The sequence below is a fragment of the Desmodus rotundus genome, chromosome 13 (genome assembly GCF_022682495.2).
Source record: "Desmodus rotundus isolate HL8 chromosome 13, HLdesRot8A.1, whole genome shotgun sequence".
NCBI lineage: Eukaryota > Metazoa > Chordata > Mammalia > Chiroptera > Phyllostomidae > Desmodus > Desmodus rotundus.
This window is the reverse complement of record NC_071399.1, coordinates 86848520-86865097: the sequence shown is the minus strand read 5'-3', so window position 1 is coordinate 86865097 and position 16578 is coordinate 86848520. Positions and strand designations below refer to the sequence as shown.

Genomic DNA, 16578 nt, shown 5'->3' with positions numbered 1-16578 from the left:
GCCCCGCCTCTGATAGGGTAACGTGGAAGCACGAGACGAGACTGCGTCCGGCCCGCGGCGGAGCTGTCAGGCACCTTCAAACCGCCTGGGGCGGTGGAGGCGGGGGGGGGGGGGGGGGGGGGGGGCAGCGGGGAGTCTGGGCAGGGACTGCCTAGTCCGCATGCGCCGCTGCCAGCCTTTTTGGGTTGGTCTCCACGTGCTAGGTTAGCTAGCGGAGGATGTCAGCTTGCAAGGTTTTGCGGTGTGCTGTTCGGAGAGTTAGGTAAAGCGGCGGCGTCCGGGATGGGAAGGCGAAACCTCGTTCCAGGAAGGCGGATGGGAGCTTTAAAGCCTCCGGAAATGAGGTCTCAGAATGGACACTTATACGGAAGGAAGCACAGAGCCTGCTACCTGCCGCAGAGCGCCTGGGGACAAATATAGACTGAACTGAAAATCTGAGATACAGCCAGGAGAAAATGGGTGAGGTGATACAGGTGAAGTAGTTCAGGGACAACCAGAGAGAAGTATACTAGTGACCTAAGGCACTAAATGAGAATAGCTTGGAAGTTTGGGAACCCTCCCCCCACCCACACGCAGACCGGCCAGTGGACCAGCATGTCCACAAAAGTCGGCAGAATCCTGGAAGAGGCTGTGAAGCAGCAGCTAAGAGATCTACAAGGGGCTCTTGAGAGTGTGTCCAACGTCAGCTATAAAAAAAAAAAAAAATCACCTGTTACAAGGGATTTTTGTGTCTTGGGCTCATCAGAGGAGAGTCAACAAAAAGACATAGAAACTGGAGCAAGATAAAGTTCAAGTTACTTAATATGGCATTATGTTTTGTTCACAGCCATTTCATCCGGCGTCTCCAACACACATGGACACCAGTGGTTTTTTTACATGGGGTAAAACAGTGAAGCTTTTCTGTGTTAAACGTCAAGTGCAAACTTGACCAGTGAGTAGGTTATATTTGCTACCTTGGTGCTACTTCACACTTTAGAAGAACTCCTGAATTATAAATATGGGGCGGGCCAAAAAGTCTGTTTAGTTTTTTCCATAAAAGACACATTTTTCATTTTCACCCATGACTTCCTTGATTTGGATATTTTGAGTGTGCCGGCTGTCTCCCATGTGGTGTAACTTTGTTCTCAATGTCTCAATTTGATCTCTGTCAACTTCAGCTGGTCTGCCCCACCGGGGAGCATCATCCACTGAGAAATCTCCAGCACAAAACTTCGCAAACCATTTTTGGCACATTCAGTACATCACAGCACCTCCACACACTGCACAAATCTTTTCTTGCGTTTCAGTTGTGTTTTTACCTTTCTTGAAATAAAGCATAATACGCTGAAAGTGTTGCATATTTTCTTCCCTTTTCAACATTAAAATGGCTAACAAAAATTCACCAATTTTGATAAGTTCTTTTTTAAATGCACGCTGATATAACAGCTGTCACAATACAATCTAACAAAATTGTTTCAAATGAATTAAAGACAACTAAGGACTACTAAAGCCGTAACAGAAAATATCCAAACGAACTTTTTGGCCAACCCTACAGCATAGTGTATTTGTGATTTCCTGAAGCTACACGAAGGAAAGTAAAAGCAGAAAGCCTTCTATTGTAAAGGGAACTAGTGCAAAGGAAATGGTTTTGAGGGGGAAAAAAAGCCCAAACACAACAACCCAAGTCCCTGATTAGTTGTGGTGGAAAGCAGTATAATATAATGTGAAATGCAGAGGATTCACATCCAAGAAATGTAACCCCATACCATGGCTCTTATCTAAATTACCTGATAGGGTCAGGCCAGTTTCCCAACCCACCAGATTGCTCATGACCCAGTCAGGCCAGTTTTCCAACCCAGTGGACTGCTCATGACTCAATTATCCGTACTCAGTTGATAGCCTGAGGCTTAATCGAAACTCCCACCTCGAACAATAGACATCTGGCACCAGCCACAATGGCTGGTGGTTAGACTGACCCTCCTGTACCTGGGAACAGCCTGGCCCTATGCCTAACCCATTCTCCAGGCTCACATCCTGAAACCCTGAGGCACCCTCCCAGAAGACCAAGAGACTAATCCCTCCCTTATCCCCTTACAAGCCTCCCCGTTTTTTCTTTTAAAAACCCCACTCTTACCTTCCCCGAGGTCTGCAGTCGGTCCAGACTCAGCCTGCCTGTAAGCACAGCGTCAAATAAAGGCACCTGGATCAGATCATCCGGTTCCTCCCACCTCTATTTCTCACACATTTCTAGCATTACCTTTACCTGTAAAGCGAGTATGATCCTGATTGCCTCAAAGATTTGTTTTGACGTATCATGAAATGTAAAGTTTCTTGTAAATTATAAAGTTATACAAATGTTACTCTTCCTTCTAACAGAATAATGGAAGAAATTCCTCTCCGGGAATGCCTTGGGATTTTATTTATTTGGCTTTCCCTTTCCCTTTTGACATCACAGGTGATGTTAAATGAAAAAACAGCAGATGATTTTAATGTCCACAGGTAATGTTAATGACATGCACCACAGGTGATGTTAATAACAAAACAGCAGGTGATTTTAATGTCCACAAGAAGTGAAGACATCATCCAAAATGATGTACTGTGGTAAAGGTGGCCAACAAAATGCTGAATCCGGTGAGGATAGAGTTTTGTAAACAAATAAAACTAGAACGCATGAATCATCACCAGAATCCCGCCTGTGATTCTGGTCTCAACAAGAAAAGCAGAGCTAAAGAACTTCTAAGAACGGAAATTAGGCTATTAAAAGGGAGTTTTAAACTTATTCTTGTAAGAACGGGAAGTCATCAGAGGGTTTTAAGCAGAAGTCTGGCATTGTTGGATTTAGATTTAAAAGCGCTCACTCTGGCTGCTGTGTGAAGAACACAATGTGAGGGGCCAGCAGTATGCTTAGTTAGGAGGCCATTGCGTAGGCCAGGTGAACGGAGCGAAGCAAACAAATGTCGTGTTTCAGTGCTAATACATGGGAGAGATGGGAGTGGGGCCAAGTGAGTAATCAGGTTACCTTCATTCAGTTAATTACTCTCTAATTACTATACAAAGGTATAGCCTAAAATATTTTTTCTAGATTTTATTTATTTTTAGAGAGAGGGGAAGGGAGAAAGGGAGAGAAACATGGATGTGTGAGGAATACATCAATCAGTTGCCTCTTGTTTTCCCCCAACTGGGGACCTGGCCTGCAACTCAGGTGTGCACCCTGACTGGGAATCCTACCCTCGATCTCTCAGTTCAGAGGCTGATGCTCAATCCATTGGGCCACACCAGCCAGGACTAGCCTAAAATCTTTTTGATAGTTGTTCAGGTTCTGGAAAAACCAACTAGCAAGAGGATATAAAATATAAAAGGTTCACCTTTGTCTGAGTTGGAGGTCCATGTCATGGAGGACTGGGGATTTGAGGGGATGGAGGGGCCTGGAGCAGCAACCACCATGGCAGAGCCAATTGGGAGCAGGGGTCCAACTGAGGCCAGCAGCCGCATGGAATGGTGGCAGTCACCTTGCCAGTACAGTGTTCACGGACCAGACTCCAAGCGAGGAGACCATGGAATCAGTCAGGAAGAGGGAACAGCTAGGCTTATGGCCTCTTCATAGGGATATCCCCAGGCCCAGCATAAATGCCGTGAGGTGAGACCCCACCCCCACCAAGGAGGGACCTCACATGCCACATGCAGGGAGGGCCATCTCCACCCTCAGCACCGGAGGCTGGCCCTTCGCAGCCTGCAGTCAGGCAGGGGGCTCTCTAGGGGGGCCTGCTAGTGGGCTGCAGCCCAGGAGGAGGGGCCACATCCTCTGGGGTTTACCGGGTAACCACATCTTTTCCTCTCCAGCTGGTGCCTCCGAGCCTCGCAGGGCCCTGAAACGGTCGTTTCCGCTCACTGAGGGTCCCTGGGAACTGAAGAGGGGCCCTGGGCTGGGGGCCAGAGAGGGACAAGCCCCTGAAGAACCATCTACTGTGGGGTATTAGGCCCAGAGGAGCTGGGGTTGGGGCTGGGTGTGCCCAGCCAGCATTTCTGCCATCACAGCCTGTTAGAGAACACACCTCAGAGCAGGTGAGGACCTTGGACTTCAAGGGTCCAGAGTGCCCCTGGCCCCCATCAAATGCTTCCTGTAATACCTTGCACACCAGAGACTGGGATTCCCCAGGTCCAGGGGAACAGAGGCCCCTGGGAAAGTCCCCAGGGAGAGCTCCTCCAGGCCAGCTGCACACACTTGACACTGATTTGCATAGTTCTGCCCAAATAGGAGATAAGAGCCCAGTGGCTGGGGTGGGCCATGGGGACAGCCCCTGGTCCAGGGAGTCCCCAGGCACCCCCAATGGGCACAGTCCTTAGCGCACACCCTCTGGCCCTGGACCTCCAGGCCCCTGCCCTGCCAAGGCTTCTTCCTGCTAGAGAAGCCCTGGATGTCAGCTCTGAGGAAGAGGGACCAGCCCCTCAGAGACACTTGGTAACCCTGGGTCACCCTTCTGCTGCCAACAGTTCTTATGCCAAAGCCACACCCTTCTGGAACCACCTGCTGCCTGGCCCAAGGAGCCTGTGCTGGACCCAACAGACTGCAGTCCTACAGGGCAGCGACTGAAAAGTGCCTGTGGCCTGAAGCTGAGCTCCCTTCTAAGCCCTGGGAAGCGCTCAGACCTGCTGAGCCCTATCCGTGCCTGCACTGGTCCTACCCTCACCATCAGCTGTGCCCTAATGGGCAACTTGGAAGAATCATTGCTTTGAGCATGTTTTGCACCACCTGGCCTCATTGAGGGCTTGGCTGGAGAGACTGGAGCTACTGGATCCTACTGCCCTCAGCGTGTTACACTGCCTGTCCCTGTCACCTTCTTTGATGTTTCTGAGCAAAATGCCCCAGCCCCCGTCCTGGGCATCATGGACCTAAACCCCCTGGGGAGGAAGGGTTACAGTGTGCCCAAGGCGGGCATCATGCAAGTGACCCTATTAAACCCCAACCATACTGTGGTGAAGATGTTCCTTGTGACCTTTGACTTCTCAAGCATGCCTGCTGCCCACATGACCTTTTTGTGCTATAGCCTCTTTTCTGTGCCTGTGGGTGAGGAGGGAAATGCTAGCCCCACCCACCACCTCCGCTGCCATTTGCTGCACCTCAGGCCCCAGATGTCCTGCTCACGCTCCTTAAGCCTGCAGGGAGACATCTGCCTGCTTCCCACCGGATCCTGGACTGGACACAGCTCCCCTACGAACTACAGGCCCCTCACAAATCCATGTCATTCACCTTTGCCCTGATGGCCTGTGCCATGTGGACCAAGGACCAGCCCATTCCGCTCCATCCTGGACAAAGCAAACACGTGGAGAGGTGGCTAGAGACCCTTCAGGCTTCAACTAAGGCCCTTACCATACTTATGCCCAAACTGATTGTTTGGGTAATTAAAGCTTCTGATCCTCACCACAGTCTGCCCTACTCTGGGTTCCCGTGAGTCTGCCCCCTCCTCTGGAATTCTCGGGCCATCTAGATAGTGGGGAGGAACCGAAGCTACCCTGAGGTTGTCCCACGTTCCCAGCCAAGTCATGCCAATGTTGCCTCCCTGTCCTGGGCAGGCACCACTTATTTTTTATTTATTTTTAATTTATACTTTATTCAGATTGGATTGTCTTGGTAAGTGCCTAACTCTGACAACTGGCATTGCTCCTCCTCCTTTTCCACTCACGTATTGCTCCACCCAGAACCACATTGTACAGACACTTCTTGTACATTCCCATATGAAGATGTAGCCTTGGGCAAGGAACTGCTTTCCTTCAGCTGACGGCAGAGAGGCTATCCCAGAAGGACTGAGTCACTAGCCACACACTCAACTTCTTCTGTCCTTCCCTATTTTTTGCTCTTCCCCTACCCTCTAAGCCCTCTCTGAAAGCAGGTTATACATGTGTGTGTGTGTGTGTACACAAGCTTGTGTGTGAGAAAGCGTGAATGCATATACACACACAGAGGTTAACTACCCCTCCTCTAGGGCTCCAGTTATGACGGTTAGCTAATCTAATTATCGAAATGTCATTTAAAAAGAAATGTTTTTACACATATCACTTGTTTTTCCTAACTTTTAACAGTCTCACACTTAAATGTTACAAGGACATTATTCTCTGTGCAGTCACCTGGATTGAGGATGTTGTGGAAGCTGCAGCACCCTTTCTCTACCACGAGGAGGCGGCACACGTCCAAGGTTGTTGCAGAGAAGGGGGGGAGCTTGGGTGCCTAGTAACTTCTTGGAGCGCCCCATACACACCCACACTGCCTCCTTCTGGCCTTCCTTTAAATGAGACAAATTTATTGATATATTCTCTGAAAAGGTTACAAAGCTGGTACAAAATATCTTCTTAGACCCTGCATCCAGTCCCCAATTTGCTATATTTGTTTTATCATTCTTTCTCTCTCTCTCTCTCTTTTATTTGGAAGTTGCAGGAATGATGCCCTGTATCCCTAAATACCTCAGTGTGTATTTTACCAAATTTTATTAAAATGTTGCCATTCGCCTTCATAATGTCCCCAGTAGAAAGTGAAAATCCTAGATCATGAGTTGTCACGTTTCTTAAATTCCCCTAATTTGAAAGAACACCTTGGTCTTTCCTTGTCTTTGCTGGCTTTGACATTTTTGATGAGTAGAGGCCAGCTGTTTGGGAGAGTGTCTCTTCATTTGGGTTTGCAAATCACACTGCAATTTTTTTTTTTTGCATTTGATCTTCCATAGAAAGTGAACACTTTCATTTTCTTAATGAACTTAAAGGGATATTTGAACACATTGGAATACACTGACATCCCAGATCCTTGCAGTCCAGCCAGCACAGAATGCCTTCCTGGGGAACTCGTTCCATGCCCTAACAGCAGTTCAGGCGATTTCGTCTTGGCCCAAGCCATCCTGGGCATTCCCGGGGTGGTTTGTTTTGTTTATCAGATCGCCTTCTGCTCTTCTATTGGCTCTCTTACTGTCACCTCTAAGGTTGATCTCCAAGGGCAGGCTGATGTGCCGGTACATCTTGACCCAGCTGTGGACAATTTTTTCACCCAATTAAGTCAGCTAAAAAAATACTGAATTCATTATAAAGGTTCTTTCCTTGAAAACTGAGGGGCAAAGCAAAACATTTACACCCAAAAGAAAGAAAATACACAAGCAGAGCTATTTTGAGCAGTCTCCTTATTCTTGCATAACTTACGTCTAGTCATAGATTGGTTTGGATATTGGGAGGTGTTCATAAAACAACAGCAATCTTCTCTCTGCTTTAGTGCGGTGATCTTCAACCCTTTTGAGCTCACGGCACACATAAACTAATTACTAAAATTCTGCAGCACACCAAAAAATATGTTTTTTGCCCATCTCACAAAAACATAGGTGTAATTTTGATTCATTCACACCAATGGCTATTGTTGTGTTGGCTGCTGTCTTTTTTTTAAATTTGACAATCTAAGGGAAAAGAGGTCAGTGTCCTTGACTAAATAGTCTGGTATTGCATGTTTTAAAAAGGTTCTTGCAGCACACCTGTTGCAAATCACTGCCTTGATGCTCTCTCAGTGAGTTAAATAGACAATCATCTCTCTCTCTCTCTCTCTCTCTATCACACACACACATCAAAGGGCGTTAGTTTTATCTACTTCATAGTGCCCGAACTGTCTATCTAGAAATCTTTGCCATATCACTTTAGAGGATTTTTATAATGATCTTGGATTCTCTTTCAAATTTAAGCATTTTAAAATTAGACAGATTTAAAAATCCCACTAAGGCTGCCCTAAGCCTGATGATTTCAAGTAAAAACTAAAGCACGGAATACAACATAAATACTTAGTGAGGTGTTGCTACATTTGACAAATCGTGCTAAATGAAGTATGGCACAAAGTTGACTCAGTTGGGGCAAAACACAAGCAACCTGTTGTCATCCAGCAAAAATTCTGTAGTTACTTTTTTTAAAAGATTTTATTTATTTTGTTTTCATAGAGAAGAAGAAAGAGACGAGGGAAACATCCACATGTGAGAGGTACACCAATAGGTTGCCTCTCCCACACCCCCAACTGGGGACCTGGCCCAACTCAGGCTTGTGCCCTGACTGGGAATCAAACCTGCAACTCTTTGGTTTGCAGACCAGCACTTGATCCACTGTGCCACCCCAGCCAGGTCATGGGTTTATCCTTTTTAAAATTGAAGAATAATTTTTGCTACAGCAAACACTATGGTTTTGCAAAAGATGCATTTAAATGTCTCAATCTGGCCCATAGACATATGAAAAGATGCTCAGCATCACTAGCCATCAGAGAGATGCAAATTAAAACCACAATGAGGTACCATCTCACACCAGTCAGAGTGGCCAACATAAACAATTCAACAAACAAATGCTGGAGAGGATGCGGAGAAAAGGGGACCCTAGTGCACTGTTGGTGGGGATGCAGACTGGTGCAGCCACTGTGGAAAGCAGTATGGAATTTCCTCAGAAAACTAAAAATGGAACTGCCTTTTGACCTGGCAATTCCACTGCTGGGATTATATCCTAAGAACCCTGAAACACCAATCCAAAAGAACCTTTGCACCCCGATGTTCATAGAAGCACAATTTACAATAGCCAAGTACTGGAAGCAACCTAAGTGCCCATCAGCAAATGAGTGGATCCAAAAACTATGGTACATTTACACAATGGAATTCTATGCAGCAGAGAGAAAGAAGGAGCTCCTACCCTTTGCAACAACGTGGATGGAACTGGAGAGCATTATGCTAAGTGAAATAAGCCAGGCCGTGAGGGACAAATACCATATGATCTCACCTCTAACTGGAACATAATCAACAAAAGAAAAAAGCAAACAAAATATAACCAGAGATATTGAAGTTAACAATCTAACAATAGCCAGAGGGGAGGGGGGAAGGGATAATGGGGAGAGGGGTTTTCAGGAACTACTGTAAAGGACACATGGACAAAACCAAAGGGGAGGGTGGAAGCAGGGGAGGGAGGGGGGTTTGGCTGGGGTGGGATAGAGGGGTGGGGAGAAAATGAAGACAACCGTAATTGAACAACAATAAAATAATTTAAAAATTTAAAAAATGTCTCAATCTGATTCAACTTCATGGTTGTTAAAATGCAAACTTTCTGGATTGCTCATTATTTTAAAATACTGAATTTTGCCTCATTGTCCACGTGTTCCAATTTTAGGTTAAAAAAAAAAACAGTCACAGTACTCTTGACCCACGACTTTCTTCTCCCCGCACTGTGGAACTTTCTGCCAACAGAGATCCATGCCTCCTCCTAAAGTGGGCATAACTGAAAGAGAGGCTGAAACCTAAGTGGGTTTAAACCCTTGTGGGCTTCACTTGCAAAGTGCCTAATCCGTTTTCCACATCACTCAAATGCAGGGCTGCATTAGACAGCTTCTTCAAGGTCCCTTGCATTTTCAGATTTCTGCGATTAAACAAGAGTCTCTTCTTGGGAGTGAATTTACCTAAAGCCCCTATGTGAAATTAGCTGGCTGAAGACCATGCCAACAGCAGGGTTTGAGTGAATCTGGTTTCTCTTTGAAAAGCCTCCTTGGGGAGAGGATCCCACACCAGTAAGAGCGGCCCCGCACCACGTGTCTGCACCAACTGCCGGATTGGAGGAGCGCATTTTAGCGCTGCAGTCCTGATGTGCAAGGTCCCGCCCAGCTGCCAGAGGAGCTGGGACGCGGAGAGGAGAGGCCAGAGAGGGATCGCGGAGGGGAGGGGGGCGGGAGGGGGGTGGGGGATCCAGAAGCGCCAGCGGCCTGGAGTCTGGGAGGGCCCGAGGAGCGCCAGGCGGCCTGCCTCGCCACAACTTGCCCAGACCAGACAGGCTTCATCCTGCATCTTGGAAGGAGCTGGCTCGCGTCTTCCCGCTTGGCTGCTCTGGGCCTCCGCTGGCTTGCCTGCACTAGCCCCGCGCCTGGGTTCTGGGGTCCCCAGCGACGCCCCCATCCTCCCGCAGCGCCCGGCGTCCGCCCAGGAGCGCGCAACTAGGGTGAGCCAAGGCCTGGGATGCGCCAGGAGCCCATGGGCATCTTGGTGCCGGCGAAGCCGGGCCCTCCTTCCGCTTCCCCAGGCAGTGAGCAGAGGCTCTGCAGACCCCGCTGGCGCTGGCGTGGCTGCCGCAGCCCCTACTGCCGTTTGCCTTCAAAGAGGCGGTGCCGCGGGCGCCCGTGTCCTCCGGCCTTTGTCTTTGCGGGTTCGGGAGCCGGCCCCGCGGTGCGCCCGGCTGGCGGCCCTGCCTGGGGATGGGGGACGGAGGGAACGGGAAGGAGTGCCCCCTTCTTTACTGTTCCGGCCATCTTGCGAACGAGATCCGATCATGGGGGGGCAGTGGCCAGCACCGCGGCGCTCGGGGCCAGAGTGGTGGCGGAGAACAGATGGGTGTCTCTGGCCCGCGTGCCTTTTCCTGGGACTGCAGTGGGGGCGTGGGGACAGTCTTCCCACATTCAGCTCCAAGGCCTTGATCCCAGAGCACGGGTGAATCTTTCTAACAGGCCAGAGGCACAGAAAATAAGGAGGGATAAGGGTTGGGAGCTGACATTTACTTTAAATGCCTAATTCTTTATCCACGTGTCCGTTCAGCGAATTATTAAGGCCTCTGCCTGTCCAATGCTAGGTGCTGGGGATATAAACGGTGAGCAAGAGAGAGCCGGGCCCTTGTTCCCGCTGACCCTGCAGCCCAGTGGATGGAGTCCACAGTTCACAGAACTGCCAGGTCGGTATACTGACGCCTTTTCAACAACCGAGGCCTAAGGCTGACATAACTTGTTCTAGGTCAGGCAGCAAGTGCATGGAAGACTCAAATTTTAGACCTAGATCTTTAAGACTTTTATGCCCTTTTATGCCGGCTGCGGAGAGTCCGGAACAGCCCTTTGCCCCTCCCCCGCCGCAAAAGTTCCATTAAACGTTATTTGGGTGTATGGTTCCTACGAAGTCACATGTAGTGCATGCTTGGTTCCTGGGTGCTTTTACGTAGGCTTATTTCTGGTCACATTATCTGGGAAGTGGTAAAAATATTTGATGTTACAGCTTTGCTTCTGGTTATTCTGAACTGTATTTTTCTTTCTTCTGTTCTTTGGCTGTTAGGAAAGACAAAAGTTTTCCTGATGGTTGGTCCAAGCTGGGGCTCCCCGGTGGATTGAGGAATGTCTGGCTTTTCCTCACCTCATTGATCTCTGTGGTAGCCACAGGCCGCCCTCAGAAGACCCCAAGAATGAGAGGCCTGAGGTCTATAAGTTGCTGCTAGAAATTTGTTAGCTTCTCCAAAAAAACAAAAAACAAAAACAAAAAACCCCAGAATGCAGCTGCCACACAAGTTTGTAAGGTAGATACCAGGGCCCTGTAAAACTTGATGGTAAAGCTGACAGTTAAATTCCCCTTCGTGTAATTTTTTTTACCTTTATATTTTGAAAATACATCTTTTTGGAAAGACAAAGTATTAAGTATTTGTGGAAGTGTTTTGGTTTGTACTTCTATCAGAAGTACACAGTTAACTCAGGTGGCCAACCCATAGAGGAAGAAAGAGTCCATTTTAAAAAGTACTTTTCATCTAAGAAATTTAGAAAGCCTACCATCAAATAGAATTAACTATATTATGAATTTAATTTTGAAAACTTTATTGAGATAGTATATACAAAACACACCCTTAATTTTCAGCGTGCTATTTGATAAATTTTGTCAAACGTATATGCTCAGGGAATCAACAAAACGATCGAAATATAGAATACTTTGTTATACCCCAGAGTGTCTTTGTGACTTTTGGCAGTCAGTCCACCTCCGTCCCATGTAATTTTACAGAGTTTCATAGCTTACTGTTTTCTGAGTTGTGTGTAAAAAAAAAAAAATGAGAATGAATAGTTATTTCTAAACTCAAAACCTAAGGCGAGGATACTAGTGAATACCTAGAGGATGGCAACTAGGACCGAAAGGCCCCACGGATGTGGACCCCCCGTGCTTTAGGGACCTGGCTAGTCCTGCCCAAAGGCCAGGGAGGGTGTTGCCCCGGGAGGCAGGCACTCAGGAGGTAACCTCTTGGGGTGGACGGGTGTGTCTACTCAGGCTCGTCCACGAGGTCTTCTCTGGTTCCGCAGGGCCCTGGGTGCACGCTGACCACGCGGGGGGGCCGGCGAGCTGGTTGCTCGCGGTTGCCACGGGCCCGTTGCTCGCAGCCGGGGCGTCTGGGGACGCTGCCATAGCAACGGTTTGAACGCCGGGAGTGGAGGCCGCCGCGGCTGCCACTGCCGCTGGCCGCCGCCGCCTCCGGGGACCTTGCCTTTGCCTGCTGCCGAGGGGTGGCGCGGCAGCGGTTCGGGAGGCAGCCCCGCCCCGCAGAGGAGACGGTCCTCTCTCCGATGCCGGCAGAGGTGGCGGATTTGCTCCCAAGCATGGTAAGACACTCCAAGGCCTGGGGTACCCGCCTGCCGGTGCCAGGTTAGGGGCGGGGGGCGCGGGACTCACAGCTCCCCCGCCACCCCTGCCTTGTCTCCCTCCCACAGCCCTTCCACAAGCAGGTCTACTACCCCCTCGCCAACGGGCTCGAGGGTCCTGACGCCCCCGCGGGGGCCGCGGCTGGGGCGGCCGCCATGGCCTGCTGCCCGCCCGGCGCGGCCGCGGGCCCCCTGCCGTTCTTCCAGTTCCGGCCGCGGCTGGAGAGTGTGGACTGGCGGCGGCTGAGCGCCATCGACGTGGACAAGGTAGCGGGCGCTGTGGACGTGCTCACGCTGCAGGAGAACATCATGAACATCACCTTCTGCAAGCTGGAGGACGAGAAGTGCCCGCACTGCCAGTCGGGGGTGGACCCGGTGCTGCTGAAGCTCATCCGCCTGGCACAGCTCTCCATCGAGTACCTGATGCACTCGCAGGAGTTCCTCACCACGCAGCTGCACAACGTGGAGGAGCGGCTGCGCCTGAGCCTGGCCAACTGCGAGCAGAGCAAGGAGCTGCTCACCAAGCAGGCTGGGGAGATCAAGTTCCTCAAGGAAGAGTGTAAGCGCAGGAAAAAGATGATCTCCACCCAGCAGATGATGATGGAGGCCAAAGCCAGCTATTACCAGGTGGGCGGCTGCGTTGTGGTGGCAACTCATAACCCCCAGCAGACCTCAGCTCCCCCTGGGATACGGAGAGCCCTTTATGTCACTGCTTTGTTTTTAACGTTTGTACTGTAAATAAGAAGAAACAGCACACTTAAATTAATCAAAACAGTAACTTGAACCAACAGATGACATGGTTCGTTACCTTCGTAGACTGCCATAGGATTAATGATTAAACAAGGAGCGTTGTCTGCAGTGCTTGATTTAAGTCCTGTGAGTACTGGTTGTGTGAGAAGCTGTTTCCTTCTGGTCGTGTAACGAAAAATAAACCAGGTACTAATTGCTATGCAGGTGGGCCCCCAAAGGATCCGGAGTGATTACATTTGTGGATTGTTCTCATTTTTTTAAATTTCAAAATCTTTACAAATTTATAGAAAAGTGGCAGGAATAGTGCAAAAAACCTCCATATACCCTTCAACCAAATTCGCCAGTTATTAACATTTGCCATATTTGCTTTATTTCCTTTGGGACAGACTATGGAGCCAGTTGACATTCATTTGCAGATTCCTAAATATTTCAATGTGTATATTTCCTAAGAAGAACAATCACTCATATAACAAGTATTTTAAAAATTGAAAAAAAATGTTGCTTTTCTGTTGTTAATGTCCAACTTATTATGAGTTGGAATTGAACCCAAGATAAATATTGTAACTTTTTAGTGTAACAGAAATCATCGTATATATCTTCTTTTACCAGTTAAGCAGAGGAAGCACAGAAAATTTCAACAATGTTTGATAAAGATGTTGAAGTAAGCACAGACTGACTGGGATGACTTCGCACCCTTATGTTCTAGTCATTTGACTAAATATGGCTTAAGACAGGGGTGCCTAACCTGTGGGGCCGTTTGTGGCCCAGGATGGCTATGAATGCCGCCCAACACAAAATCGTAAATTTACTTAAAACATCACTTAGCTTTATACTAAGTTTTATTGCTTAGCTGTGTACATTTTCTATATTAGTGATCAGAAACTTGGAATCTGCTTGACAATTTTAAAAGATTGTCAAAAGGGCTGCTGCATAATTAGGGTTGTTATATGAGGACTTTTTTGCTTATTTATGGTGACGGATATCACAAAAATTATGCACAGTTCTTTTTTTTTTTTCTCATCAGTTTTCGTTAGTGTTTGTGTATCTAATGTATGGCCCAAGTCAACTCTTCTTCCAGTGTGGCCCAGAGATGCCAAAAGGTTGGACACCCCAGCTTAACAGGTCTCAGTGGATGTAGGTAACAGTGAATACAGAGAACTAGGTATATGGCACAGAAAATGGTGGGGTTAATAGCGCTCAGGACTGACCCAGAAGGAGTTCTGAGGGAAGCGGATTAAAAGAAGTGAGCCTTTGGGAAAGAGTACTGTGAGAAAGGCTTTGTCTTTAGCTTTGGGTACACAACCCTGAGGTGCAATTGTTAAATGATACTTGATGTTGCTAATTGCCTGTTTGTTTCATAAGTGCTATTTAAAATCTAAATATGTGTAAATAGTGCTGAAATGCCTCTTTATAAATGAATACAAGGAGTATATTTAAACATTTAAAAAAGTTTATCTTATTAAAGATTAGTAGTAATCTAGTGAAAGGTTAAAACCTATAACATATACAAATTTAAAATTTAATTTATAAACACTTTTTCATTCTTTGGTTACCATAGAAATGGCGGTTGGTAAATCAAGATTTTCAAATGTGAGTGATATAGACTACAGGTGGCAGACACAAGGCCCGAGGGCCAAATCTGGCTCTCCACCTGGTTTTATCCAGCCCAGCACCTTGTTTCTACCTGGCAGCAGCGCTGAGCTCCTTGACCCTCGTTAAGGAGTAGTTCCGTTTATACAGTCCTAAAATTACATTCCACCCTTTGAAGGCAACTGCGAGGCTGATGTGGCCCCTGGTGAAAATGAGTTTGACACCCCTGAATTGTAGAAGGATAAAAAGGTAATGATGCAATTTTATGAAATGAGTGACACCTGCCTACTCTAGGCCACTCAGCAGACTCCGAATAACAGTGTTAGCTGTGTGGGGTGCACAGGTGTGACAGAGAAGCGGTAGGAGGGACCAGACCACCTTCTCCAACACCAGAGGGCACTCTGCCCCCTAGTAAGTGGCTTGACATTGTCTTTTTATGGAGTCTTTGAGCAGTGTGGGCACTTAGGGTGACGATTCCAGAGTAAACTGCCTGTTTTTGAATCCTGGCTGTTCCACTCTGCAAGTCATTTAACTTCTAAACCTCAGTCTCCTCATCAGGAAAATGAGAATATTACTAGTAGCTACCTTTTCAGGTTGTTCTGAGAATCCCATCAGATATTACATGTGAAGCACGAGGAAGGCTCAGTAAATAGCATCTGACATGTGGATGTTGATTTCTGCACAGGCTTCCCAGTAGTGAGCTGGGCCTACCTATGATCTCTTTGTGAATCCTCAGACCTTTTTCAGGAGCTCATCGTACAGTAGGGGTGTAGAAAAGAAGGCCTGGGGTCACATTGCTATTGCTGTAGGAATCGGTGATTCCAGGAGAGGGGTAGTCGAGACTGTTGCTAAGAATAGTTGGTGCACAGGACTTAGACTCATTCTAAAAAGACCTTTTCATTTTCGTAGCTGGAGGACTCAGATCCCTCTCAATGTTCCAGCAACACGGGGATTTTGGAATCTGTCAGCTACTTTCTGTTTCTGTTTCCAATGAGTCAGCCCCTTGGAGTTGGAGATGAGTGTTGAGCAATAGAGAAGGTGTGCACTTTGCAGTCAAAAAAACATAGGCTAAAATATGCAACTGATAATGCTGTACCTTAATTTTTCTGAGCTTTGATTTCTTCATAAAGTGGTGGCCATGGAAATTTAAAAGGAGAATGATGTGACAGGACCTAGCTCCCAGTAGGTACAATGGTCGTGTTGGTTTTTGTCGGTAGCCTTTATTAAGTTGAAAGTTCCCCTCTCCCCTGGAGTTTTTACCTCCCAAACCACCCACTCTGAGCTGCATCAATTTGTCAGTGACAAATTAGGTTTTGTTACCCTGCACTGGTGCCTGTGGGGGGTTTGCTGGTGAGTCTCTGCTATGCTAAGTGCTGACTCCCAGTCTCTCCAAGCTTGGGGCAGTGGTTTGCCCGGCGTCCTCCCCTCTCTTAGAGATCCGAGAAGAGTTGATTTTTCAGTCTCTTCAGCTTTTGACTCGTCGTTAGGATGGAGTGATGATTTTCAAGCTCCCTACGTGCCGATCCAGAAACTGTAAATCTTTTAGATTTGTTTTGGTGTCTTTTTGTCATACAGAAGTTTTTCCATTTTGACGTAATCAAAATGTCAGTCTTTTCTTTTTGGAATAGGAACCCCTTCTTACCTTGAGCTCATGACTCTTCTGTTTTATTCGAATAGTTAAAATATGTTTTTATTTTTAGAAATTAAAAGTTACATCTAGGGTTTCTCATCATTTTCTTTCCCGGGGCCTGGGCATAGCCCTCGAGCTCACAGTTGCATCTGAGTTGGCGTGGGCAGCCCCTGAAGTATTGGGAGGCAGCTAGGACGTGCACGATGCACAGAGAAGGCCG

General features: G+C 47.6%; 1 protein-coding gene and 1 pseudogene across 5 annotated transcripts in view; both read left to right on the top strand.

The window, feature by feature from the left end:
* The first annotated feature begins 3657 nt into the window (after positions 1–3657).
* On the top strand, positions 3658–5238 carry LOC112311322 (atos homolog protein B pseudogene; annotated as a pseudogene).
* A 4458-nt stretch (positions 5239–9696) lies between these two features.
* DZIP1 (DAZ interacting zinc finger protein 1) overlaps positions 9697–16578 on the top strand; it is a 46882-nt gene continuing 40000 nt past the window's right edge. For 2 of the 5 annotated variants that reach the window (XM_053916313.2, XM_053916309.2), the window contains exons 1-4: positions 9697–9954; positions 10579–10677; positions 12053–12349; positions 12458–13015. In XM_053916313.2, the coding sequence (XP_053772288.1) occupies positions 12314–12349; positions 12458–13015 (594 nt within the window). In that variant the 5' untranslated portion in view covers positions 9697–9954; positions 10579–10677; positions 12053–12313. Of the gene's footprint in view, positions 9955–10578; positions 10678–11048; positions 11287–12052; positions 12350–12457; positions 13016–16578 lie in introns of all 5 variants that reach the window. The other 3 variants (XM_053916311.2, XM_053916310.2, XM_053916314.2) reach the window with 3 other exon arrangements.